The sequence below is a fragment of the Betta splendens genome, chromosome 8 (genome assembly GCF_900634795.4).
Source record: "Betta splendens chromosome 8, fBetSpl5.4, whole genome shotgun sequence".
NCBI classification, from domain to species: domain Eukaryota; kingdom Metazoa; phylum Chordata; class Actinopteri; order Anabantiformes; family Osphronemidae; genus Betta; species Betta splendens.
Window position 1 is genome coordinate 9,441,327 of NC_040888.2, and position 26,844 is coordinate 9,468,170.

General features: G+C 45.3%; 2 protein-coding genes across 7 annotated transcripts in view; both read left to right on the forward strand.

The window, feature by feature from the left end:
- The window catches only part of hoxb3a (homeobox B3a), a 66,951-nt gene that overhangs the window by 26,589 nt on the left and 13,518 nt on the right, over positions 1-26,844 (forward strand). Inside the window, exons 1-2 of one of the 6 annotated variants that reach the window (XM_055510698.1) lie at positions 106-717; positions 10,923-11,285. The gene's annotated coding sequence lies outside the window, so the exon portion shown is untranslated. Of the gene's footprint in view, positions 1-105; positions 718-10,922; positions 11,286-18,030; positions 18,510-22,541; positions 22,976-24,837; positions 26,804-26,844 lie in introns of those variants that run through there. The other 5 variants (XM_029157969.3, XM_055510696.1, XM_029157970.3 and 2 more) reach the window with 5 other exon arrangements.
- Positions 5,578-9,419, forward strand: hoxb4a (homeobox B4a). The gene is made up of 2 exons (XM_029157982.3): positions 5,578-6,315; positions 7,436-9,419. Exons 1-2 carry the CDS (start codon positions 5,850-5,852, stop codon positions 7,735-7,737), a joined length of 768 nt encoding a protein of 255 aa, XP_029013815.1. The 5' UTR covers positions 5,578-5,849; the 3' UTR covers positions 7,738-9,419.

Consider the following 26,844-nt stretch of genomic DNA (forward strand, 5'->3'; position numbering starts at 1 on the left):
CCTGTTAAACAAAGAGTGTGCCAAAGTGGCAGATTAATTTGAAAACTTGAGTCCACACACACACACACACACACACACACACACACACACACAACACTTAATGCCTTAAAGAGCCACGGTCTCCGCGGCAGCTGTGCTCGCGCTTCCTCAGCCCTAAACGGCTCCATTTAACCTAACACCGGGAAAACAGTGTCACCGGTGAGGGGAGGTTTCCGCTGTCATTCGGCTGCCGGGCTCCGCGCGCGTGGCGCGCCGTCGTCGCGGCGTCTTTTCCTGGATCATCGCCGTTAAACTGGCTCGAAGTACGCGACGGTTTTGCGGCGGTTTGAACGCGGCAGCTGTTCGGACAGAGTCGTGTTTGAGCTTTATTGGAGCTCACGCGTCCCCGCGCGTGTGCGTGGGTCCACATCAGCGTGGGTGTCCGCGGACACGACAGAGACTTTTTTCCCTTTTTTTCCGTCCCCAAGAAGCCACGACGAATTCTGGAAAGGTCAAAAATACCTGTGGCTTCGGAGGACGCAGACACAGGGAGAGACTGGGGTGTGAATGTTCAAGAGGAAGGAAGTGTTTTTCTGTGAAGAATTTAAAAGACGCTGCCGATCAGTTGGAGATACGAGCAAAGCAAAAATGAAAGAAAAGCATGTTAAGCAGGAGGAAAATGTTTGGAATCAACGTGTCGACGCTGCCAGAGGAGAGGCGGGTCCGCAGCTACAGAGAGTGAGTACACACCAAATCTAAATCGCCTCGTAGAAGAAGAGACTGCCTCATTTACATGTGTGTGTGTGTGTGTGTGTGTGTGTGTGTGTGTGTGTGTGTGTGTGTGTGTGTGTGTGTGTGTGTGTGTGTGTGTGTGTGTGTGTGTGTGTGTGTGTGTGTGGCAGGTGCTTTGTCCAGGCTGGGAGGGGGAGACCACGTGTTGGCGGTCCCCCGCCTATTCCTTCTTACCAAGAACATGCAATTTATGACTTACCAATATAAATGTTTGACTGTAAGAAGCCATAAACGCAGAAAAGACGGGTAGTCGTCGCGCGCGTGTACTTGAGTTCAGCCCCACCGTTCTGGCGGCGCAGCCTCAGGCCCGTGGCTACAAGCTGCCCAGGGTGAAGGCGAGGTCGTGGTCAGTTGAATGTCAAAGGTCATTCTGCAACTTTCCCTGCTTGTTAAATTAGTTATTATCTGTTCAGGTCGACCGTGGCAAATGCTTCTTCGTGTATTAATAAAGGACGCGCACGTTGGTTGGGCTTTACTAAAATAATAAAGCTGTCATCACAGTGAAGCATGTATCAGACCTATTTTGAATCGACGTCCGCCCTGCCGCGGTTTTATCAGTTCGTATCCAGATGTTGTTGGATAAACAGATGCTGTCTGAAGCGCTAATGAGCTCGTATATATGCAGGAGTGGTTTCAGCTGTTTATATTCTTCCGCTGATTGCTAACCCGCTGTTCCTTCGACTCTAAGATGATTTCAGGAAGGAAATACTGCAAATATACAAACTGCTGGAGCTGTTCATTCAAAGGAGCTGCCGCGTTTTATTCTTTGAACTTGATTGTGTTATATTACTGCTAAAAAGATGCTTTGAAGTACAAATGTTAATATACTGTAGCATTCACGTGCAGCAGTAATTCCCATATTTAACATGGTTTGTATTTCTTCTCTTTTTCTTATATCCTGCTTAATTTGACGTCCAGACTGAAATGAAACGGTCTTCTTGACTGAGTCGACCTTTCAGTGTCTACACAATAGAGAGACACCTTCAGATTGCGTCTTGCTCAGTCATTTTTCCCTTCTGTCGAAATCTTTGCATGACAATAACCAGGGAATAGAGCTCGGATTATTTTTCAAACTACACAAAGGGGCAGGGGAACATTTCTCTTCCTCGTCGGTGTCCTTAGTTTTTCTCTTCGGTAATATTTCAGAGCATTGACACGTCCGGTCGCTGCACATAATGGCACCGTTTAACCTCGCAACGTGTTCGTTGATGCTGCTAAAAGTCTGTTTTTTTATCGTTGTATAAGAATAGAAATTGAATGGATTGTGATCTTTTATGAACCGAGATTTTTTTTTGCAACCACATATTATTTCGTTATTTTTGACTGCCTCACGTACTTTGATCGTGTTTGCCTTTGTTTTTTTATTTTTTTTATTTTAGTCGGAGTAAAAGTCGAGTGTGTGACTCCTGGTCCACTAGACGTTTTTGTTCTGTTATTCTGTGGTCAGTGAAATGTGTTTTTCAAACTCTGTGTTTTTCTATGTGTGGATTTCTAGCGCAGTATTTGCACAATGACACACACTGACTCGTCTAATATGATTTAAATAACGTGAACAATTAAATAAAATACATTTGATATATATATATATATATATGTATACATGTATTTTAAATGAGCACTTTACGTTGTATTTATCTAAAAGCAATCTTCAATCTTCAATATCTTCAACATTTTTTAATTCATTTTTTTATTTCATTCGTTCATTTTTTTATTATGTTAACAGCATCACATCTGCGTGAGAAATTTGTTTAAAAAAGAAAACCGTATTCTTTTTACTCCAGCCATTGTGTATGTCGGTTGGTACAATGAGTCGTACCTGTGTCCGGAAACAATGGTCTCCCCCCGGACTGAATGGCTGCTCGTGTCAAAGTTGACGGGGGGGAAGCAGACTAGTCAGACTCAACACACACCTTACATACCTGGGACGACGCGTGAGGCGGGAGGTCAAGGTGGCAAAAGAAGCGCACACACACGAGATGCGTGATGTATGAGCCAATTTTTGGAGAAACGGAAAAAGCATTATTGCCTAAAGCAGGAAGGGAGTGTCAGAGTCAGAATCAATGTGCACAGCACAAGCACCGCATGGAAACCGCATGAAAATACAAGAATGCAATTCTATATAAAATATAAAATACATAAATAAATACATAAATAAATACATAGATAGATAGATAGATAGATAGATAGATAGATAGATAGATAGATAGATAGATAGATAGATAGATAGATAGATAGATAGATAGATAGATAGATAGATAGATAGATAGATAGATAGATAGATAGATAGATAGATAGATAGATAGATAGATAGATAGATAGATAGATAGATAGATCGCTTTTTAATTCAGTTAAACCAGCTTTTTAGCTACAGAGTGCATTTGATTCGTTGTAGATGGATGAGCATTCATTTATTCATGACTCCATCCATTCTTCAGTCAGATCACTCAGAACTATTTTCGAAAGGCCAGTGTTTCGCTGTGCCAAGCGATTTGTCTTTTTCCTCCATTAGATTTGGTTCATTCTCTTAGAACGGCGCGCAGTTGGAGCTGCCAAGCACTTTCTTTATTTCTCTATATGATATTGGTGTAGGCTATTACACCGATGAAAAGCTGCGTGTGTACTGTGACTTTAGAGCACACGTTCGTTTTGGTTGCAGTCAAGAAACTTGGAGAAAACAATTAAAAAGGCTAAAAACAAAGCTGGAATTAGGGAAACTAAAATCTAACCTGGAGAAATAATATTATTATTATTATTATGTTGTAGTCAAATATAGTCTCCAATGTTTTTTATGTAAAAACTCATGTTTTATGGTCAAAGTTTACCTTTCAGCATTTACACATTCCACCTGTCGTCCCGTTTTCTCCTTCAACACTTTCTCAATTACCAACAGATTTTTATTTGACCTTTTATTTGCTTATTTGCGAATGAACTATTCAATTCTCGCCCTTGACTCACAGGAAGTATTACAGCGCTGTAACTTTATTTCCCACACCCCCCGACCAGCGCTGGGGGAGGTCAGGGATCGGGAGACAGTACAGATGGATGAAATCATTCTGGTGTGGCTGCGACAGGGAGTTTATGAAAGCAATAAAGGTCTATCAACGGTGTAAAGCTGCGCCTCCAGAGAGCCACTGTCTTCTATATCTACCCTGTAGATCCGGATTTGTGTAAAAATCATTAAAACAATCACAAATTCGCTTCTAGGGGAGTATATAGTGGATTTATACACGACGGCGGCGATGGATCCGTCACGGAGCGGAGGCCTGTGCCTGCTGCTGTTGGCTTCAAACGCTTTATGTTGGAATTCGTTTGCAGATAAGACGAAAACATGCGATTTCATGTCTTAAATGAACGGTACTAATATAAGCAAACAGCGGGTTGTTGTGAGACTTCAGATGCTGGGTTTGAATTGTTCTTTTCTGTTTCGTACATTTTTTTAATCTCCCACAAAATGTTAAGGTCTTAATTCCGGCTCTTTTTCTTCTTTTTCGTTCAGTAACGCACCGTACAGTTTGAAAAGCCAACTCGAAGCCGGACTGGACTCCTGTTATTTATTATTTGTCTCGTTGAAAAATGATGCGGTTGGCTTTACTGTTCTAGGCTGAAGCGTTGGGGGGTTGGGTGCGTGTTTGCGAGCGAGGGGGTGTAAGGTTTCGATTTAGAGACAGTCAATTTTTTCGAATCACAGGACTTGGATAACTCCATCATCTGGCCTTTTGTGTCTGTATCCGTACCTTTAAGTTCCACCGGTAGCACTGCAGACAACAGCTTTATTCTATTAAATTTTATTTTATTCTATTCTATTCTGTTCTATTTTCCGCAGTGATTTAATGTTGCTTAATGAACGTAGACACTGCACAAATAGGTTTTTCTGATTGCTTGCATTTGTTTAGTGAGGACATAGTGGGATTATTTCTTAACCTGCTGTTTGCAGGTTGCGAAATTATTGCGCACACGCGTTTGTATTGTGTGAGAAATTGAATAGATTGAAATTATAAAACAATTCTATGGTAGCGTGTGTCCGACACGTGCGGGGGAATAAACTCATTGTAGCAGAAAAGGCAAAGAAACGCGTTTCTCTATAAAAAAAAAGGCGCAAAGATCAAGGGCGGAACTCATAAGAATGCGGCACGTGCACTTGCTAATGTTAACATCGGAACGCGCAGAGAAATAAATCCTGGCTGAGCCTGAATTACCATGCGAGGGAGATACGTGTAAAGTAAGCGCCTGTTGATACGAAGAGAAAGGGGCAGAAACTGCGCCGGGCTTGTTTCTAATGCAAAGGTCTGCCCGTGATTTAAGAGGCCGCGTAACCTGAATTAGTTGATGAATTTTCTATCGATCCTAAACAAGCCAGATTTATCTCTGACACGGTGCTGCCGCCGCTGCTGTGTGGCGGCGCAGAGCAGGCCAGTCTCCCACTCATCCTTTATTATCCACCAGAAGAAAGGGGGAAAAAGAAAAGTTTGGCAAGCACGTCCCCGCACACACCCAAATATATACAGAGGGTGGTGCCGGCGCCACTTTAAATCCCCCAGAGCCCGTTCCTTCTGCCGCTCCGCGCTTGTTCTGCCGCTCTGTGTTTTATTTGAAGTTCCAGCCAGGCGACTAATGGCAGAACGGGTTCGTTTGCAATAAGGGATAAGTGTCATTTACTGTTCTGCTTCCTCTGATGTCGCGGCCCCAGTGTATTTTAAGCGTGTCGGGATTATTATTGTTGTGATTCTCTGCCTGCTTTGGACGGAATGTGTCATGTAGAGAAGAGGCGGAGGGACGGGTGTGTGTGTGCTGGGGGGGGGGGGGGGGTATTGTAAGACTGTGAATGCCCACAGACTGAGGCCATATGATTATGCGCGTGCGAGGGCTCTGCTGTGCATGCTCCCGTTTCCTTATCCGGGGTTTGTCCTGGAGGCGCGCCATTGGCCAGCTGCTGTCACGTGGCTTCTTAACTTTCTTCACTTGACAGAAAAGTAGGAGGGTTTAACTGAACAGGAATAACCGAAGAGTAAAGGGATGACATATAAATTTTAGTTATATATTATTCGAGTAGGTTCAATTCAACAAAAAGACTGAAATTAATGGCCATGAGCTCCTATTTGATCAACTCTAACTATGTGGACCCGAAGTTCCCACCGTGCGAGGAGTACTCACAGAGCGACTATCTGCCCAGCCACTCTCCGGACTACTACAGCTCTCAGAGGCAGGAGGCTGCTGGCTTCCAGCCGGACTCTCTCTACCACCATCCGCACCACGCACACCACGAAACCCACCAGGCGCGAGCCGAGCCGCCCTACACGCCGTGCCAGCGCCCGGGGCAGCCCGCCTCGGTGGTGATGTCCCCTCGGGGTCACGTCCTCCACCCGCCCAGGCTGCAGACCACCCCGGTCCCGGAGCAGAGCCACCGCTGCGACTCGGTGACACCCAGCCCGCCTCCGCCTCAGTCCTGCGGCCAAACGCCGCATAACCAAAGCACTTCCTCCCCCGCAAGCACCCGCAAGGATCCGGTCGTCTACCCGTGGATGAAGAAAGTCCATGTAAACATTGGTAAGTGCTCTATGCAAACTTCTTTCTTTCTCGCTCCCTCTCTCCCCCTCTCTCTCTCTCTCCAGCTTGCGCCTTTGTGCCTGCAGTTAAAACCCATGCAGTCAGCGAGGTGTCCACCGTCTAAATCTATAGCTTCCTCTCCATGTTTTCTGTTCGAAGTGAGAGTAGCCCTTGGGTCAAGATTTACGATCGTCTGTTTGCAGGGCCAATATAATTACACCCTCCATAAATTTTTATTACACCTCTCCGCTGAGGTGCTTTTTGAAGTCCGATCTCCGACTCGTCTGCTCTAATTCCTCGCCTTATGACAACTCAGACCGAGCCCATAATTTAGCTTTTATGCTTTGGTAATTTGATTTTAAGTGGCCGGGTTGAATAAACGGTGTACTTTACTGTGTCGAGACTTCCTTCCCCACTCGTTTTTCCAGGGGAGGGAAAGTTTTATGGCAGCTGAAATTTTCATGTTTATGGAGCGGCCGTAAAGCACTAATGTAAAAGCGAGCAGCTACAGTCTATTATGGCTTCTCTGTCTTCTAATAGACTTACTGCGGGGCCGGGCTGCATGTTTTAACGGTGACAAAACGCCACTGTAAAGGGAAGATGAATCCATCGCAGACTATTTTATTTCACGCGTCTTTCGCTCTGCAGCGTCCGTTAAGCTGCCACGTCCGTGGGCGCGTCTCCGCTCCTGCGTGTTTGACTCTCCGTGTTTTTTTTTTTAATAATGCCTCGTATTTGTTGGAGTCGGATATTTGATGCCGTCATGTAGTTGTTGCGCCTCCCAGACGGACAATGGTGACACAATAGCCCGCTGGTTATAGACGATTCTTCGACTCGGCTGCTTTTACTGTTTTTGTATTTTTAATATTCCTCATTTACTCGCGCAAACCTGTCAGACGTCCCAGGGTTTAAATACAGTCGTGGGACAACTTGCGTCAGTCTGTGTGTGTGTTGGGAGCGTTGGCACCTGAAATGACGTTTGATAACGTGATTTCACCTTCTCAGCAAAAAAAAAAATGCATTTGAAGCAATACGGCGTGTTGGATGATTATTGTTGTTACATGTTGTTGTTTTTTCGCGTTCAACGTGATGATCATTTGTTCCCATTGTTCTCCCGCAGTGAGCTCGAACTACACAGGGGGCGAGCCGAAGCGGTCGCGGACGGCCTACACGCGTCAGCAGGTCCTGGAGCTGGAGAAGGAGTTCCACTACAACCGGTACCTGACGCGCAGGCGCAGGGTGGAGATCGCGCACACGCTGTGTCTGTCAGAGCGACAGATCAAAATCTGGTTCCAGAACCGGAGGATGAAGTGGAAGAAGGACCACAAGCTGCCCAACACCAAGGTCCGCTCCGGGACGAACAGCACCACGAACTCTCAGACCCTGAGCGGTTCCCAAAGCCGGTCGACCGGACCACTATAACCCGCTGGGTCTCTGCTATGAGGCCCCACGTTTCCTGTCTGATTCTCCAACATAACGCCGAACCGGCAGCCGCGCTTGTAACCACTGCAAACAGCACTTTGGACCAGAATGACGCGCCCTCTGGAGAGAGATGGATGTTTTTTCTTCCGTATGGCCCCGATGCTACACACAATAATATGACGTTATGACGTGCGATAGGGTGGCGGGAGTTTCTCTATTTATAGAGATTGAAATCAATAGAAGCGAAGAGTACCGAGAGGAGTGAAAATGAGGCGGTGGCTTCTTAGGGTTTAGCCCACTTCCGTTGCCTGCTTTATTCCAGACTTTACGTCCCTCTCTCCTCTTCTTTGTGACGCTGCATAAGACCGTAACCTGAAGATAATGGGCCCGCGTGTGTGTGTGTGTTTTCTCCCTTTTTCGTTCTATTCCAGACATTTTTGGTGGAGATGGATCCTCTTTTTCATCTTTAATCATGCCAAACCCGAGCCTCATTTGTCATGTTTACTCTGCGGCTACAAAGCAAAGGGGTGAACCGCGGCTCTGCCCCATCAGCACCCTCCCCAGAACCCCCACCCCCACCCCCCCCCCACCGCACTGCAACACACATATGCACGTGTAATAAATGGACACACGCACTGCAACACACACACACACACACACACACACACACACACACACACACACACACACACACACACACACACACACACACACACACGCACGCACGGACGCACGCTCTTATCCCCTGTCACGCTTATAGTACTCACAATATAACAATATAACCTCCAGTACGATCCAAATGGCACCAGACAGATCTCTGTCTCGCTGATATTGTTACTATTTCAGTTCTGTCTAATGACAAATACAGCTTCTTAAAATTGAATTATTTTTTAAATTCAGTGTTTATTGTAAACTTGTTTATGCTGTTATTGAGGAGGAGCTTTTGTGTGGTCTTGTGATTGTTCATAGTGATGTGATACAGGGAAAAGGTTGTCAGGGTGACGGTCGAACCCAAGTATTTTTAAAAGCTGCCTAAACAAAAACTCTACTATTCAAACCAAAATCCCGGTACAAAAAACACCAACGCAGCACTATACAATACCTATTACCTCAGTTGTACCTAAATTAATACATATATAGAAATATTTTGTCATCTTTTTTTATTTTGATCGTTTTATGAAGTACCGGCTTTTAGGTTTTTATATATTTTTGTGGAATTGTGTAACGCTTTATTTTGATAATAATTATTATTACATGCAATACTAAAAGCGCTATTCATTTCTTGTCTGTGCAAACCGTAAAGTAGAGAAATATAATTTAATTCTAAGCAGTTGTTGCAGGCAGGGACGTTAAAAACACGAGGAGCCTTTGCTGCATGATCGAACAGTTTACATTTATTTCAGCATCTTTTCCTCTTTGTTCCCGTTTTCCTCCGCGGTCAACGCTCGTAAACACGTTTCTTTTCTCCCTCCGCGTCTCCCTCACTCTGTGCTCGAATGCCACGTTCCTGAAAGTGTTACAAATTTACATTCCAAAGATACAACGTGTACAGATGATGATGATGATGATATTAACGATTGTACTGTTGGACATTGTGTAAGTTGCTCCTTTCTCTGCGTATATCTGCTCCTCTAATATGTGTAAATAGTTCATAGAAATTTAAATAAATATCTGACGTGTAACTCCTTTCCTCTTTTCCTCTATCTTCTCACTCAACACCAGAATTTAAACACGTCTAATGTGCCACAATAATTGTCATTTTGCTTTCCAGCAGGTATAACCGTCACCCCCCCCCCCCTCTTTCAGGATTAACGGTGAAGGGTGGACATAAATTACATATACATACGTTTCAACATTCACACATAAAATATTTCATTTAATTCCACTGTTGGTTTTTCCTCTAAACGCGCAGCAACCTGTCTTGAAAAATCAGGAGCCTGCGATGATTAATCTGTCCGCGCCGTGAAAGATCTTGGTACATTACGTCCTGTAATCTTGTTTTAAATCACAAAGCGTCCCTCCGTTTCACTCCCGTTCTCTCCTTAATTTAACGGCTGCTCAGATTCGCCTGAAACACGCACACACGGAGGATGGGACGCCCTCCTCTCCGCCTCTTCTGGTGCTGAAGTTAAAAAAAAAATACTTTCTCGCTTCGTGGTCTTTAATGCTTTAATGAATGTAATTTTTGCACAACTGTTTCCCCCATCAGTGTTTTCTGGACCGGTGCTATATGCGCGTATGTGTGTTTTATTTTATATATATTACAAAAAGGGAGCAGGACGGCGCCATAGCTCAAACCCTGACAACCAAATAGATAATCAACAAGACGAATGGCTTCTTTTGTAAGGCACGGCTCCCGTATTAATTTTCATTTTCTTTTCTTAGAGCAGGTATCGAAAAATATATAGCAAGAGGGGGAGAAGGAGAAAATAGCACTCCTCTCGATGAACTTTAAACAAAAAGTGTGCCCCCCAAATTGGTCCGCTCGTATTCCTCGGCCCAGAGAAGATTCCCTATTACTTGTTGGTTGATTTCTCCCTGGGCCTCTTGCCACAGAGACTCCCTGTGCTCATTTATCTGTTTTCTTCCTATTTATGAAAGGCTCGTCCAGCGCGAAAAACCCCCTCCACCGCACACCTATGCCCATCAGACGCATCAACGCAGGCATTTCACCGTGTGCATGAGGCCTGACATATGGTTTATACAGCCCGGGGCGTTTTCCCTCTCACACATGGTCTTGTTGTAATATGTTATAATTTTAGTCCACATATTGAGGCACCTATATTGCAGCATCTAAACACAACCCCCTCCCCTATATTCACACACATGCTTTTCAGGTTTAGGCCTTCACAATAATTACTACAGCGCCTGAAAACGCCGAATAGAAATAAATGGATTTGCGTTCAGGGAGACACGGCGCACAATAAAACCCACCATAGAATCCTAATTCTTTATCAGCTGGGGCCTTCTGCTGTTCCTCTGAATGGGAGCAGATTTTTTGGAGCACCACCACCACTGACACACACCACCTCTTCACAAAGTTCACAGCCATTATTTTGTGAACAGGGCAGAGGGGACGGCACCTCAAGAAAAATGCGAGAATTATACAAGAAAAAATCATTAATCACTTGTTCTTCTTTTAACACATCTTCTTCTCCTCCTTCTTTTCTATTGTTATCCGGCAGCCACACAGGACCCCTTCTGCTGGGAGAGAGAGGGGGCAAGCGGCACCGAGACAGACAGAGGAGAGGAAAAAGAAGACGTCTTGGAAGACACTTGGAAGACACTCCACCCCACCACCACCCACCCCTCCCTCGCGCGCACAAACACGCACACACTCATAGGCCTGCATACGCCTCCCCTTCCTATCCGTCAGCAAGCTATTTTTACATCACACAAGTATTCAACCATACGAAAAAAAAAAAACTTTTTTTCCTCACTCAATGAAAAGAAGAAAATCCCACTAGAAACTTTAGCAACGCAGTCAGAGAGCCGTCATGGCGCGCGAGGAGACGGCCCCGGGGTCGCTGGAAGTGGCGGCGTCCAAGGTAAGAAGCCTGGGAATTTAAATGTGTCTCAGTTCTCCTCCGCGTGCAGCGCTTCTGTGTTTTTATGGTTTTATTGCCCTCCGCGCATTTGGTGAGGTCAGGCGAAGGGGCATTTATGGCCCGTGGGGGCGTTCATTGAGTGTTTATGTTAGAAGGTGCACGAGTGTTTAAACGGCGACAGATCACGGGCTGTTTGGTTACAGTGTGTGTGTGTGTGTGTGTGTGTGTGTGTGTGTGTGTGTGTGTGTGTGTGTGTGTGTGTGTGTGTGTGTGTGTCACACTTTTGTGTCTGTCACTCATGATGTTTGTCACTTCCTGGACATCTGTTGTGCGTAAAAGCTTAAGTTTTTGCAATTGTGGTTTATAGATTGATTTTTTCCGGTTTAATTGATGACATTAGCGCCGTTATTTATGCAAAATATGAATGTATTCAGTTAATGTGAGACAGAATAGCGCAAGTGAAAAATTCCGGCTTCACCCGAAGCTCATTGTGCGTTTTGCCTGGGTTGTATTTCTGTTTCTATAAACCGTGGTTGTGAATTAGGCCCGTATCTTTTAATGAGACGCTGGCGCGTGACTGTATGTTTGGGCCAGGTGCAAACACGCAACAGATACCGCAGTGGCGAGAATGAATAATATGGCGCTCAGTTGGACCGGGGGATGCAGGAGGGAGGGTGAGAGGTGAGAGACACTCTCTCGGTTGCGCTCCAAAACAATTTAGTTGGAAAACAAACGGTCTGCGGGACTCTCCAATTGAACCGCGAACGATCTCCGCTCTCTGTGCGCGCTCGGGCCTATCTGAGCAGAGCACAGCGGCCTCGGGAAGTGCTCTCACTTCAGTTTGACCCCGTTAGAAATCAATCTGCCCAGGATTAAAAATAAAACGGGAGGTGCTCGGGTCTCTCCTGGGGACCGCGTGAAGTGATCGGAATAAATAGTAGAAATATAAGAGGCCGATATTGAAGGAAATGCATGAGTGGGAGAGGTTGGAGGAGGTAAGAGAATCGATGGGCACGCAGAGCGGCGGAATGGCGCAGGGTTCAAGCAGGGGACACGCTTTTCTGACCGATGAGGTCCGCTGGCTCTGAAGCCATAGGCTGACCCGTGCCCCGCTCCCCCGCTCCCCCCACCAGGCTGCCGGACCCTCCACTCCCCAACATTCCCAGACCCCGGGACCCGCATAGGCCACTTAGTCATAACAGCTCGAGTTCAGGCCACTGTAACCCGGGGGCACGCAGGGACGTCTGCTCCCAGACACACAGACCGGCCGAGCACCTGGGCAGGGGTCGGCTACAGGCCACTGCCACTGGGAAAAAGCAATGCTTCACATAATGATTAAGTGTGTTTTTTCTGTTTTTGAGTAGAAGATTAAGTCGATTCATTGATGAAAGGGAGAAGTTTCGAACATTTACACAGAGACGTCTGAGCAGCATTTCAGACTGGTTTGATCCTCACTGGTTGTTTACATCTTACATGATTTTAATGGTTTTAATTCATTTGGTCAGATACAGAAGTATGACTCTGACTTTGACACGCGGGCTCGTCGTAGCCCGTCCTCACTGGACTGGTACTGCTTTGTTCCAACCGAACCGTCAGTTGGTGAGTTTGGAAACTGACTCATCAATAGAACTGGTTTAATGGTTGTCAGCCAAAGCCTTCGTGTTAAACTCTGTGTGTGAGGACAATGAGCCTTTTATTTGGTTCCAATGATTTACAGTCATCCATGATTCATTTCGATTTAAGCATCAGCAAATATTTCATATTATGCAGTATCTCTTATCATTCTATATGTAACTTTGTATTTTTGTGTTGCCAAGAGGAGCAGGATGTTGGTCCATCAAGGTCTGAATGGGATCAATACATGTATGTACAGACTCATTTACAATATGACCCATTTCACATTCCACTGTGAAAGCTCCACCAGTGCAGGAACAGGAAGCGCTTCCTTAAATGACCCCCATCCTATATCGCTTCATGTTTATGTAAATAAATAACAGAACTAAATGACGAAAGCTCAGTAGCCACGTGCATTTTAACGTTGACGTTGTTCCTCAGCTGACTATTTACATCTGCATTTTGTTTAATCAGACACAAATCATGAAAGTGGGATTTAACGCATTGCGGCGTGTCATAGCACACTCCACTTCAATAACACAACATAAATCTGTGCATTTAATGCACAGATTTTAGTTTTAGATTTTTGTGTGTGCAAAGCCTTGTATTGATTTGAAGAAAAACATCTTGTGTTAAAGCTTCACTCCAAAAGTCAATGAAACCCATTTGCGCAGTGGCTTCGTGGACGCTAAAACACACAGAGTTGATGGTTCCTTGATGCTCATGGGTCCGGCTGTTTGTACAGAGGCTTTAAACAAACACTGAAGCTGGAGGTAATGGAATGAAGGTTTTCTTGTGGATTTTAGAAACCAGGGCTCGTTTAGGCTCCTGTTTTTAGCTTTCGTTGCAGACTCCGCTGTTCGGTGACACGCAGCTTCATTAACACCACGCTTAAATTACGGCTGCTCCAGTTCTGCTGCTGCTGCACACTTCAGGATTTCAAGGACGGGTTCTGTCCCTGCATGTGGACCTGCGCTGTTTTTACTGCTGCTTTAGCGCTTGCGCTGACGCTTCTCTCGATCTAAAAGGAAATTTGTTTTTGTAATCTCAGTGGGATTAACGGTTAAATAACTGTGAAGTAAAAAGCCCGAAACACAGCGGGAGTCAGATGTGCGCCAGCTCTCACGCTGACCTGTGGTTTACAGAAGAGTCACTGACATGCTTGATGGAAGGGATATTTCAAGAGGACACACACGTGAATACAGGCCAAACGTGGCTCCACACACATAATGAACAGCAACACCTCTAAAATATTCTCTCCCTGCTCCCTGTTTCGCTGTGGTTTGCTAATTGTTAGACAAATCGCACGCGCGCTTTTTTCCCTTCTTGCACTGAGTGCAGTCGCGTTGCCGAGAAATTTATTATTCTGGAGAGGGCGAGGAGCCGAGGAGGTCACGGTGCAGGCGCTGGCTGCAGGAGGAGGTCGTCACCAGAGATATATGGCTGCCAGGCTTTTACTCCTGCAATGTGTGTGTGTGTGTGTGTGTGTGTGTGTGTGTGTGTGTGTGTGTGTGTGTGTGTGTGTGTGTGTGTGTGTGTGTGTGTGTGTGTGTGTGTGTGTGTGTGAGGCAGAGCAAAGCGTGCCAGCCATTTAAAAGCAGACATGTATTAGTAAAGACGAGAGTTGCCAAGATTCAACACGCGCATACGAGATCTATTTCTGCCTGCTGCTGTAGTCAGATGGTGATGCTGTGTTTTTGCATTTAATTGTAATTGTAATTGTTTGAATTGTATGATTTTAGATCTTAATGGGATCGAACGATCATCATCGAGATTTTTACCCAATAGATTGACTTATTCTTTTAATAATGCTGTGTATTTTTATATTGCATCTATAAAATCACTGTCTGTTTGGCGTTGTTCATGCATTCGATAAGGGAACGTGAGGGACTGTGGTGGATACTGGTCTTCGCCAGGACCGAGTAACTGGGGACCAGCAGCCTACAGCGCGAGGCTCCTACCGTTGTGTTTAACAGCAGCTCATATCCGTTAGATGGGAGTGATAAATAGGCTTCTGTGGCCCGTATGACTAATGGTGAGGCATTAGGCCTGTGCAAGCTTATTGATACCAAAGACTTCACGTTTTCCCTTATCAGTATCCTAATGACAACAAGGCGCGGGCTGCTGGTCTATCACATATAATCACATCCTGTGGGTTGAATATAGGCAACGTAAAAAAACTTAAATTTGTAACCGGGACGTTTCTTATGGAATTATTTTAAATTAGTTGTGCTTTCCAAGCTTTTAGATTTGACTAAATTCGCATCTATTGCTGTAAATATGTGCTGCTGACGTGTTATTGTCAGTCGTGTCATCGTCACTGAGTTGTCACATGTGACTGCAAATATGTGTTTCAGATATTTATTTTTAGACGCGCCCACCGCGGCTGTGAAGTCTGTCATGTCAAATGAAGGCAGCGAACTCCGAGCAGTCATTAAACGGAAGCAGAGACGCATGTGGCCAAAACGTGTGCGGACACACCAGCCTTGTTGTAAGATGTGAATCATGTGTTTGAAGCTCACTAAATCAGCCAGTCCACAGCTAAAACTGCAACTCAACAGGCAGCGTCCTTTGTAAAGTGACGCTCTGATCTCAGACACGACAGCATCCGTGTCCCGTCATGTCACACAATAAACACTCACAGCTTATTAAAATCTGCTCCATTTACCATTTAGGACAGACGTGATTCAAATGTGATTCGCCTTTTAAATAAACTCAGTCATTTCACCAATACAAATGACAACAATGACGATTATTAAACATCTACGAGCTCGTTCTTTCTTACAGATGCATTGGAAACTAGGGATCCGAGCAAGGTTATACCTATATATATATATATATATATTTAATTAGTGCTAAATATTTATTTAAAAACAATTCATATCTTTTCTGGAATTCCAAAACAGGGAGAAGGACCTCACGTCCCCTCTCTCTCAAGAGTATATATTTCATAAAAGGCTTGTGCGCGCGCTGGTTTCTCGAGACAGATTTACGAGCCGCAGTAAAAGGCAAAATGTCGGAACCTTGTACATCAATCTCTCTCACACTGCCCCTGTGTCTTCGTAGCAATAAAATAATAATAATAATAATTTGTGATTATTTATTCTTATTATTTCTGGCTGTGTGGCCTCGTATGTAACCACTCTGTCAATCCTTGGACACTTTAATTTTACGGCCATTCTGAGTCGTAACAAAGAGACATTTTCAGTTTCTCTCTCTTTATTCAAAGCTTAGTGAATCATTAACGAGGAGGAAGAATTTACCTGTCTCAATCCATCACGGAGCAACAGACCCCCGAGATCCCAAAGAAATCAAACCCCAGTTCAGTCACCGCCTTGGCTTTGCGTCTATTCTAAACGTTTCCCATAATAACTACTGACGTTCTTGTAGCCATATGATGCTGACACGTCGAATGTATAATTTTCGAATCACTTTAATAATTCGTATTTATCTGTAAATGTAGCCTATATAAAATAAGTGACACTTGTTCAGTATATATCAGTGAGGCCATTATAAGCTTGGTGCCGCCATGGCGGAAGTGTGCCCATAAGCAGCGCGCTCGTGCCTCCTCCGCGGTCGGAGCCGGTTCTTCTGACGCGGCTCTGCGTCGCTCCCATTCGGATGTTTAGGCTCCGCGTGTGGAACAGCTTCGCACGCGGCGGTGCCAAGTTTACGGAGCTGCCTCGCGCTGCTGTCAGGCCGGCGCAGGTCTCCGCGGCTACTTATCTTAGCTGTTGTTTCACACTGTGAATATTATAATTTATGGCCGTCATTACAGACGCCATCATCACCACCGCAAATGTTTGATTTCAATCTTGTCGAGGGGTGAAATCTCCGGGAGCGGTGCTGGGAACGCGCGTTTAAAGGAGCCCGCGTGTGCGTTACAAACAAGTATTAGGCGAAATAAATCGACACCCAACTGTTTGACTGATAATATGATTACATCTCTTCTATTCGTGCTATTTATTTTATGCCCTTTGTTTTGGGGGATAGATGGTATTTTTAGGAACAAACATCACATATTTCTTCTACACATGTTTTCATTCTGACTATTGTCTGTGTCGCCGTGAATGTGGCTCGTGAGGTTCGGACCTGCTGCTGCTGCGCTTTGTCTGACCTTGAAGTGTTTCTTGCTAGCTCCTCGGTGACTAGCTTAGCTCTTCTCTTCTTCTGCACGTTTTTTTTTTCTTGGAGTCTCGCGCTCTATTGTTCTGCCCGAGGCGGCTCGAGCTTTGGAACCGTGAGACAGAGCGAGCGACGAGTCCTCCGCCCTATTGTTGCTGCCCTGTTCGGCCTCGCGACAGGGGGTTTAGTTCTCCGCTCCGTCTTCTTTATATTTGTCCCTGCTGTCCTCCTGATACCTGCGTGTCCTTTTAAAAAGAAATAAAGACGCCATCACACCAGGAAACCTGCTCATTTAATACAAGAACATTCACATTAGCTCAGTTCAATTAAAAATATTTAGCTTGGTTTATTTATCTCACATTTCGTTTTTATTATTATTATTATTATTATTATTATTATTATTATTATTATTATTATTATTATTATTATTATTATTATTATTATTATTATTATTATTATTATTATATTATTATTATTATTATTATTATTATTATTATCATATGATACAAAATAGCGGATGTGTCCCTGCTGTGACCGTTTGTTTAGCAATCGGGTGAAATTACCTACGTTCTTGCTCTTTGCCATAATCTCCGCGTGTCTCCTGCTCTTGTACCAGATCCAGTGAAATAGCTATAAGACGCGACAATGAGGGGGATCCCTCCTCGTTGTGCAGACTAACGACTGGCAAAGAAAGACATGACAGTGAGCAATAACGCAAAACGCGTCTGACGCGCTATCATTTTTGAAAAACGAACAAAGTTCATCTTCTGTGTCTGTGTGTGTGTTTGTGTCTGTCACAGGCCCACTCGTGATTCACCTCAGAGTTTCCAGAACACACACACAGCAGCTCAGTAGCTGTGAAAAGGCTCAGAGGTGAACACCAGCGTTCTCACACTGTTTTATGTTCTTTTTAAGCCGCGGGAGACACGCGCACGGGTTCGGATGCGTCCCAAGAAGCAAAAAGGATGCCCGTTCCCCAAAGTGCCCCCCTCCCCCGACACGTCACGTGATTCATTAAATAATTAATGCAGAGGATGGAGAGTGTATATGTATTCCTCAGGAATATAACGGCGAGCTTCTCGAGGTGTGTGCGCGCGCGCATGTATGTGTGTGTGCGCGCGCGTGTGTGTGTGTATATGTGTGTGACGTGGAAAATCCAACTGTCCTTTCAAAAAAAATACAAGCCCCCCTATAGCAGCAGAGAGAGGGGGAGAGAGAGAGAAACGAGAGACAGAGAGAGGGGGGAGAAGAGAAGACACCGAGAAACGCCAACAAGAGAGAGAGAGAGGAAGAGAAAAGAGAGAAGGAGGCTGCAATAAAACAAATTTGGACGGGTGTGCGTCTTGCGGGTCGTTGTGGACACCGTGAGTATTGCGGAAGGAAGGGATTGCACAGGGAAACTACACTTCTTCCTCCTCATCTCTGCCGCTGCGCCGCCTTCGCCCGCATCCCTCTCAGTGAATCACAGGCAATTTTAACATCTTGGTAAATATGTCCCCCACAAACAGCCATCTTTCGCCGTGTTTTCTCATCGTGCATGTTGCTGTCGTGTTGTTTACACATGACCCCCCACCCATCATCATCATCAGCCATTGTTTATACGTCGGAGCGGTGCAGAGGTAGCAGTGCCATGTTAGCCGATGGCTGTATATATTCTAAGAAGCACTTGGATATTCTTCTCCATCTTTCTCCCATCACCTCCTGTCTCCCTCTACATCTTTCTCTATCTGCCTGCCTCTGTCTATCCCTCTTCCCCTCTCTCTCCTTCCCTCTCTCTCTCCCTCTCTTCTTCTTTTTTTCCTCAGCCAGCTACTTCACTTGATTTATAGTAAGGCAGGGTGTCAGCGTGCAGCCGGGGCTGCCATTGTGTGTTTGTGAGGGAGTGCTGTTGTTTATGGTGTTGCCCGCGATAAATCATGTTTTCCTTTCGCTGTGGGAAGACGGTGGGGAAAAAATGACGGTCGATGGACCGATGATACACCGGAACGAGGAAGAAGAAGAGGAACGCGGCTGCCACGAGCTTCTCTTGCTGTTACGGCTCAGTTTCCTCCTTCCTCCCCACACGTGCCTGCCTTTACTCCGAGCTCTGGCTCGCGCGCATCTGCCTTTTTACACTCGATTATTGCTTTGGGCTGCTTCGTCCGTTCTCTCGGTTCGGTGGTAGCTGCTGTAGCTCCAGGTCCTGAATCACTGCAGCGACCACTTAAGGGGAGATTTGTTTAAATGTGGCGCACCGAGCTGCTCCACCGCCATGAAACCTCATAAAACGGAGCTGCGGGCCAGGACAGCCCCTTCTGTGTAACCGTGGGGCGTGAGGGAATCTCAGCCAGGAGGTTCTGGGCGAACTGATGCTTGGTCAATTCCTCGGATTCTGGAGCAGGTTGAGCCCAGAGTCTGGGTTTGAACTAGTTTGTGTGTTGGCAGAAGCAGAAGCTGCTTGACTGTTTATGTCGCCACCTAAAAGCAAATACGCTACACTGTGACTTCTGTGGAGCTGCTAGCTTTAGTAGGAGGAGGTGTTTCTTCGGTGTCCAGTTAATTAATCTTTTGCATAAACTGTAACTGTGGCTACATCTTGCTGTGTATTTTCCTGCATTTCCTTCAGTGTATTTTCTTTGGAGTCTTGCTGGCGCCATTATTCATGTCAGCACTCAGTGTGTCTGTCTTTGCTCAGCTCGTTTCCTGTGAATCAGACGTTCGTCCTCTTTATCCTCACATGTGGGTGCAGAAATGAACATGCAGATCTCTGTTCCCATGGCTTTATTCACATGTCTCATATAAAAGTCTTCATTTTCTTCCTTACATGCTTATACGTCACAATTCAACGATTTGTCGTTGAACTGGTTCCGGTTCATTTTTAGCCATAGACTGAATGAAATGCTAAAAGCTAACCTTGTACTTACCTTTGCAGATGGTACTTGTGTGGTGTTGTATAGTTGAGAATGTAGACAAATTGCAAAAGTACAGAGGGCAGTGAACGCAACACTTATTTTTTATTCCATACAAATATACATACAACATACAAATATTGCATTAATAATAATAATAATAATAATAATAATAATAATAATAATAATAATAATAATAATAATAATAATAATAATAATAATAATAATAATAATAATAATAATAATAATAATAATAATAATAATAATAATAATATAAAATACCAGTACCTCTTGCTAATGGATGGGTGGAGTGCACCCTGAACGACTTTTTATACAATCACATTTCCTCCCCTCTGACTCCCTCCCTCCTCACCCTTCACTATACCAGTGTAGACCTTTAGTGTAACCAAATTAGAGCGGCTCCGCGGCTTCCCATCACATCATAATGGCAGGACCAGCAAGACGCAGCACTTTTCAAAATGTATATTCCTGCTGTCCGCCGCCATGTCAGAAGCAATCTCTCGCCTCATTTCTGTGGACGGAGAGAGAGGGAGGGATCCGTTCTCGTTCTTAAATACGTGGGGCGCTGAAAATGAGTGTAAGTACAGAAACGCTGCAGAGTCTGCGTCTCCCAGCGGAGGGAACACGACAGCAGAGGCTGGTTTATCTTATCTCAGCCCAGGCATGTGTTTGTCTGGACAGATAGCTCCACATCAACAGAGCTGAGCTGAATAGTTCAAATACTTTAAACGCTGTTGAGGAACGGCATCATTCGTCGTCTGACATTCATTATAGCTGCTACTTCATCCAAACTCCATGATTCACTGCTCCACTATTACTGAGAAGATGTTACTATGGGAAGCACAGGCAGATCGCGTTATTCTGTTATACTGATGAGCGAGCAGCCTTTTCTGAGACCAATTTCGCTGTTTTTGCCAAACTGGAAACCAAGTCAAGACAAATACAACCGGTTTGGTTGTATATCTAATTTATATCTAATTTCTGAGCATATAAACCATGACATCCCGGCTACTTCCACACAGACTGACACATAACACTTAAGAATAAAACATAGGTCTAAATACCAAGTTTTTAAAGTACGTTCTCAGATATGCTAATAATGGTAATTAAAAAAATATAATTCCTAAAACACGGAAAAGTAATATATATAAATAAATATGTATGTATGTTTGTTTGATTTAAGCATTATACACACACACACACAAAAGAATGCAGAAAGAAAGAAGCTTTGCAACAAAACACTCAACGAACCAAAGAGCACTGCATATGTTAGCGGTACTTGAGGATTACTTCCATCTCGGCAACAATAAAATACCGTAAAACCCCTTTTTAAAATCAAATCGTGCACGTTTATAGGAAGCGCTCGCAGTTTATTGCGTGTCTAAATTAGAATTTAAGCCGAAGAGATTGTGAGATCGTCCAATGCAAAATAAGAAAAAGTAACGAAATTATTATTATTATTATTATTATTATTATTATTATTATTATTATTATTATTATTATTATTATTATTATTATTATTATTATTATTATTATTATTATTATTATTATTATTATTGATGTCTTTGTTGTTACGATTGTTAGGTTAAATGTTTTTTTGCATGCACTACATACTTCTTTTTTTCTTTATTAGTAAGAACCCTCGTGCTAATTTATAATCGTCCGCGCGCGAGGCAGTAATTCAAACGCACCTGGGAAATGAGCATTTCCAGAGCGCGCGAGCTGCGCGTTTCTCCTTTTTTGCAGTAGTATAAACGCGAAAGCGACAAGAAAAATCGAGCTGCTGGGCCGGAAATGTTTGAATGGGGACGGGAAGAGGAACACGGCTCCCCCTCCACGTCGTCTTCCTTTGCCCTCACGGAAACAGAATCAAAGAAAATCACGGATTTGCTTTCGTGTAATTGAACTTGCGGACGTGTGCTTCCTTTCCCCTTTCTTCTCGCACTCTAATGTGGGAGTGTGCCACTGAATGCGTGTCTATACGCGTGGGCAGATGACACAAATACACACATGTGGAGCCAGCCACAGAAAACCATTGAAGAAAGTCAAGTGCGGCTGTCTGTGATTTATGTATTCGTCTCTTTTACTGTGAAATCCGCCTTAACACGATCCATAACTACCCTCGAACAATAGTTTGTAACCCGGTAACGTGTCCAACGTGTGTCATCACAGTTCACAGTTTGTTTGGATCATTAGATTCATTCGTATTTGGAAACCGGCTTTAGACCGAACCACGCCATGTGGCAGAGACCACTCCCGTGGATTTAAGCCGTGGACTAGATGCCCAGTGTGTGAACACGCGGGTTACATCACAGGAAAATCCCGCTTCTCCCTCACCTATTTCAGCCTCTCTCTCCCCATCGCCCTCTCCTCTGATCGCTCTCAGCTTGACGCCATGTAATAACCAACATCTGGCGCTCGCAGGGGAGGACAGACAGGCAGGTCAGGCTAAAACACCTCCACCCAGACTCCCCTGTTGGGCCGGAACAAGAACCGCAACCCTCTCGCCTCCTTTCGAGCCGTCGAGCCATCAATCCTCACCTCTGCTTAAGAACAGTTCACATTTTCAGTCCACTTATTCCGAACCAGAAGCGACTCCGAGAGGTCGACAAAGAGCGGCAGAAATGACTGTGTTGGTGACCTATAACCGAGCGACAAAGGCGTAAAATGGTTGAAATCTGTAGAACGAACATAAAATATAAAAGACACCCACAGAAAGGGACGATGAGGAGAAGAGACACAGTAGGACTGTTCTTCTTCACTTAGTGAACGGACTCGACCAAAACCAGGAGAGACGGAGGTAACGAGAGGTAGAGACAGAGGAGGGGAGCCCGGGGAATACGGCGTCACGCTCAATCCACAAAGCTTCTGCGAGAAGGAGCCGCTTCACGTCGGAGTCGCCCCTCTTCCTTTCATTCTCTCTCTCTCTCTCTCTCCCACTTTAACGGGCGTCTACCGCGCATCGCAGGAGAAAGCTTCGGGGGAAATGCTACCGGGATCCTGAGCGGCCAGGCGCCGTTCCACTAAGCGGAGGCGGAGGGGGTGAGCTCACGCGCCATGTGCTTTTAGGAGCAGGCGGTTGCTGTAGGTGGGCTGTGCTGCGCTGAGATTTATAGGCGAGTCGCACGAGAGTTATGGCTTCACCCGCACCCGACGCGGAGACGCGTGGCCCGGGCCTGATGTTACAATTTCAACCCACGCGTTTGTTTGTGAGGCACGGGCAGCGGTGCGTCGTGCTCGCTGGGTTTCACGCGGCACTGCATTGACGCCAGAAGCCAACCGACGCCTCGGACTCGGCGCGCGTAATTACGCACTCGCAGCCGGAGAGCAAAAATCCCAATTCCGTTGTCTCCTCCAGCCGGCGCGTCCGCTCGTGTCCGAAACCGGTTGCGTCCAGAGAAAACGAGAGAGCAGCGGGAGAAGATCCACGCGGGGAGCAGGTACAGTCGTTTCGTGTGTTGATGTGTGCTCCTGAAGCGTCTCCATCCCACGCGCTCCGCTGCTCCACATGCCATTAATTATCTGTTGTGTGACCGCGGTCTCTCGAGCACGCAGTAGCATCCGTAGGGTGTGCCCGCGAAAAAAGCTCTGTTGATAGTTAACTTTTGTGCGTGTGTGTGTGCGTGCGTGCGTGCGTGCGTGCGCGCGCCTCACCGGGCTCTCTGTCTCCGTGTCTCTGTGTTTTCTTTTGGAGGCTTCTTCTTGCGGCACGGGCTGCGTTTGGACAGAGAGGTGCGCGTCTGATATCCGAGTGTTTGCGCATGACAGAGGAACCGGTTCGTAGTGAATAGAGAGCTGAGGTGTAATGAAAGAAGATGCGTGTTAGGCACGCCGTGATTTATGACAGCGTGAAGTGATTGCTTAGTAAAGCAGCATTTTTCTTGGCCTCTCTTCTCTGTTTTCCTGCCCCGCGGCAAACAACAAATCTACAAATGGTCTGAAAACGAATTTCACTTTAACCACATCTAAGTAAAGTTGTAAAAAAATTAGTTTAAATTAAATGTTTACAAACTGACTTTGTTCCAGAACCCCCTCTAATCAGTGGGTAATTTGACCTAGTAACTGGTAACAGGAGTTGGGTGATTTAAGAAATAAATTCACCAAATGCAGTGGAACAGTCTGAGCTGAATGACCTCAATGTGCCACGAGTGACTGTAGCATGAAGCAGTGGGCTCACAGGAGCTGCTCTGACCTTGGTGGGTTTTGCTCACTTCCTGTTATAGAGACATCAAAGTTCAGACAAACCCACAGAAATTCCTGCACAGCCATGATGAAATTGATTTTTTCATACATCACTGACAAAGTAGGAGCAAAACACCGATCAGAATAAAATAAGGGCCCGGCAGAGCGAACACTGTGACAGTGTATAAAGGCTGACAGCTCTGGCTGAAATCCATAGCCGCTGCTGTAACAGGCTAAACAACGGCCTGTCCGCTGCTCGGCCAATTGGCCTCATTATATGACAACCACAGGACACTTTTTCTCCTCACACCAGAGCACGTTGGGAAGGAATGGACACAGACCTCAGCGTAATGAACAAACGGCAATAAAGCAGGAAAACACATTTCAAGACAAGGCCACAAGCGACCACACACACATGGCTGTCGTTGTCCCCATGGCTGACATCCTAACCACATACATGTCACATGATCTTACTGGAACTGGTTGAAATGGTTTTCAGAGGACGTTTCTGTACCTCCACACACACACACACACACACACACGCACACACGCACACACGCACGCACGCACACACACACACACACACACACACACACACACACACACACACACACACACACACACACACACACACACACACACACACACACAGACTTGTTGAGCTTGGCAGATTCTCGGCCTAGGAGCAGAAAGGCCAGAGCGACCCCTCACACACACTCCCCTTCAAACCCCCCGAACACAAAAACACCTCCCTCTCGCCTCAGGGCTTCTTTGAGTGTGAGGTTAAAGATTAGCATCTCTGATAAAGATTAACTTTCTGTCAAAGGAAGGAGCTGATGGCACATTTCTAGTTTGGGAGCGCTGGTGACACATGGGCGACCGCTTCGGCCTGATGGGCCACATCGCCTGCAGCAAAGGGAAGCATCAGCAGCTAAAACACAGGTCCACAGTCAGTGGACGCTGGTCAGATCAATTATTAAGCTTCAGCTGCGTCACCTCTTCCTTAAACGTAACTTATTGCTGCATTCACCAAAGTAAAGCGTTTCATATTTAACTGTAAAGCGGGTCAGCTGCTGTTCAGGCTGTTGTTGCTTGTTACACCATGACTTTAGGGCCGTTAAACTGGCTTGGGATTAAGTTTGGCCGTCATATTATTTCTCAATATTTAATCAGAACCGGTAACCTTCGACCTCCTTACTGCCCCCATTAAAGCCCCATCAGCTGTTTTTCTTCTGCGTCTTTGTCCCTCACATATCTACCATCAGAGAGGTGGTGTTGAAACGTGTGTGTCATCGTTGACTGAGTGCGTTGTGTGCTGGGTCTGTGGTCCCTCAGCCGTTCTGTGCTCTTCGTGGACGTTCAACCTCATTACACCTCAAGGAAGGCTTCAAATGGACCTGATGAAAAATGTCCCACTGGCAAAACAGGAACTTTGACAAAGGTAACGCTGAAGGCGGTCGGTGCCTGGTGTCCCCAGAAAGGTCAAAGGTCACCGTGAGAAGCTGAGGACGGAGGGCAGTTAGTGTGTGTCCTTTAGACACAAACTAAACACAAACATGTGCAAATATGCTGTGATGATATAAAACAATAATGCAAAATGTTCCAGCCCACTTGTTGGTGCAAACCTTCATCTCAGCACCGTTTTTAACAACTATTGTTCTACTTTTAGGAGAAAATGAATCCTCCGAACTAAATCACATGTCAATCACGAGATCGTTCGCCAGATGTGGACATTGGACACACACAGGTTGATTGGAGATCAAATGAGCTTGAACTTCTAATAGTAAATGTTATTTTATGTTTCAAGTTGTCGTTGTCTTAACTAATAATGTTTCCCAGGAGATAAAATCTAAAAACCTTTGATTAGGTTCTGCTTTTTAACACGGTCACGGCGACGCCACAGCGTTAGAATTTACTACATGCTCTGCATTTAACCACCAACTGTTCACTTAAACTAGACCGTTGTCTCATTCCAATGTGAGCTTCTAATGAAACAAAGATCCCTAAAATAGTCGCTAAAAGAAGCCTAATGGTAGTTTTTTGTGCAGGTGAAAGTTACCAACTCACAGTGTGTGAAGGTTATAGAACATTTTACCAGTTTGATCACAAAGAACGGACTCCGTGGGTCAAAGGTCTTTTGGAAAAGCTGTGGAACCACATGTCACTGCTTCAGCTCTCACTTCCTCTGTTAAAAGTATCACAGACTGAATGTCACAAAGGCAGACAGAAGGAGTTTGTTCAGCTCAGTCGGTGAAACAAAGCAAAGTGCACTTTTCATTGAGCTCCTGTCTTATTTGTTCATGTTTCAGTAGCATTGAGGTGTTTGGCTGCTTTCTGTAAAACGATGCCCCCACACTCAGCATCTCAATTAACATCGATAAGATGCTGTTATATCATCCATTCATTGATTGAGCTGGATCCCAGATGACGCTGGTGGAGACTGTTGGTTTTCTCAGACTCCTCTAACTCAGAATGTGGGTCATCAGCTGTTCCGTGGCTGTGGAGGCGGCCTTCTCTCTTTGTCTCAGCCTATAGGCTAGCTGGCTAAGCTACTCGGCCCCTGCTTCACTTTCTGGGCAACTTTACACTAGTCCACTCGTGCTCCGTGGCTCCAAATATCCGACTGGCCCGCAGGCCTGAGGTGGGACGCAGGGAGGAAAGCGATGGGGATGAACGGCAGACAGAAGAGTGCGTGAGTGGAGAGGAAACAATAAATAAGTTTGTAGCAG

Coding starts and splice junctions, on each gene's coding strand:
- hoxb4a (XM_029157982.3), top strand. CDS start 5,850: ATGGCCATGAGCTCCTATTTGATCAACTCTAACTATGTGGACCCGAAG. Junction 6,316..7,435: donor GAAAGTCCATGTAAACATTG/GTAAGTGCTCTA, acceptor GTTCTCCCGCAG/TGAGCTCGAACTACACAGGG.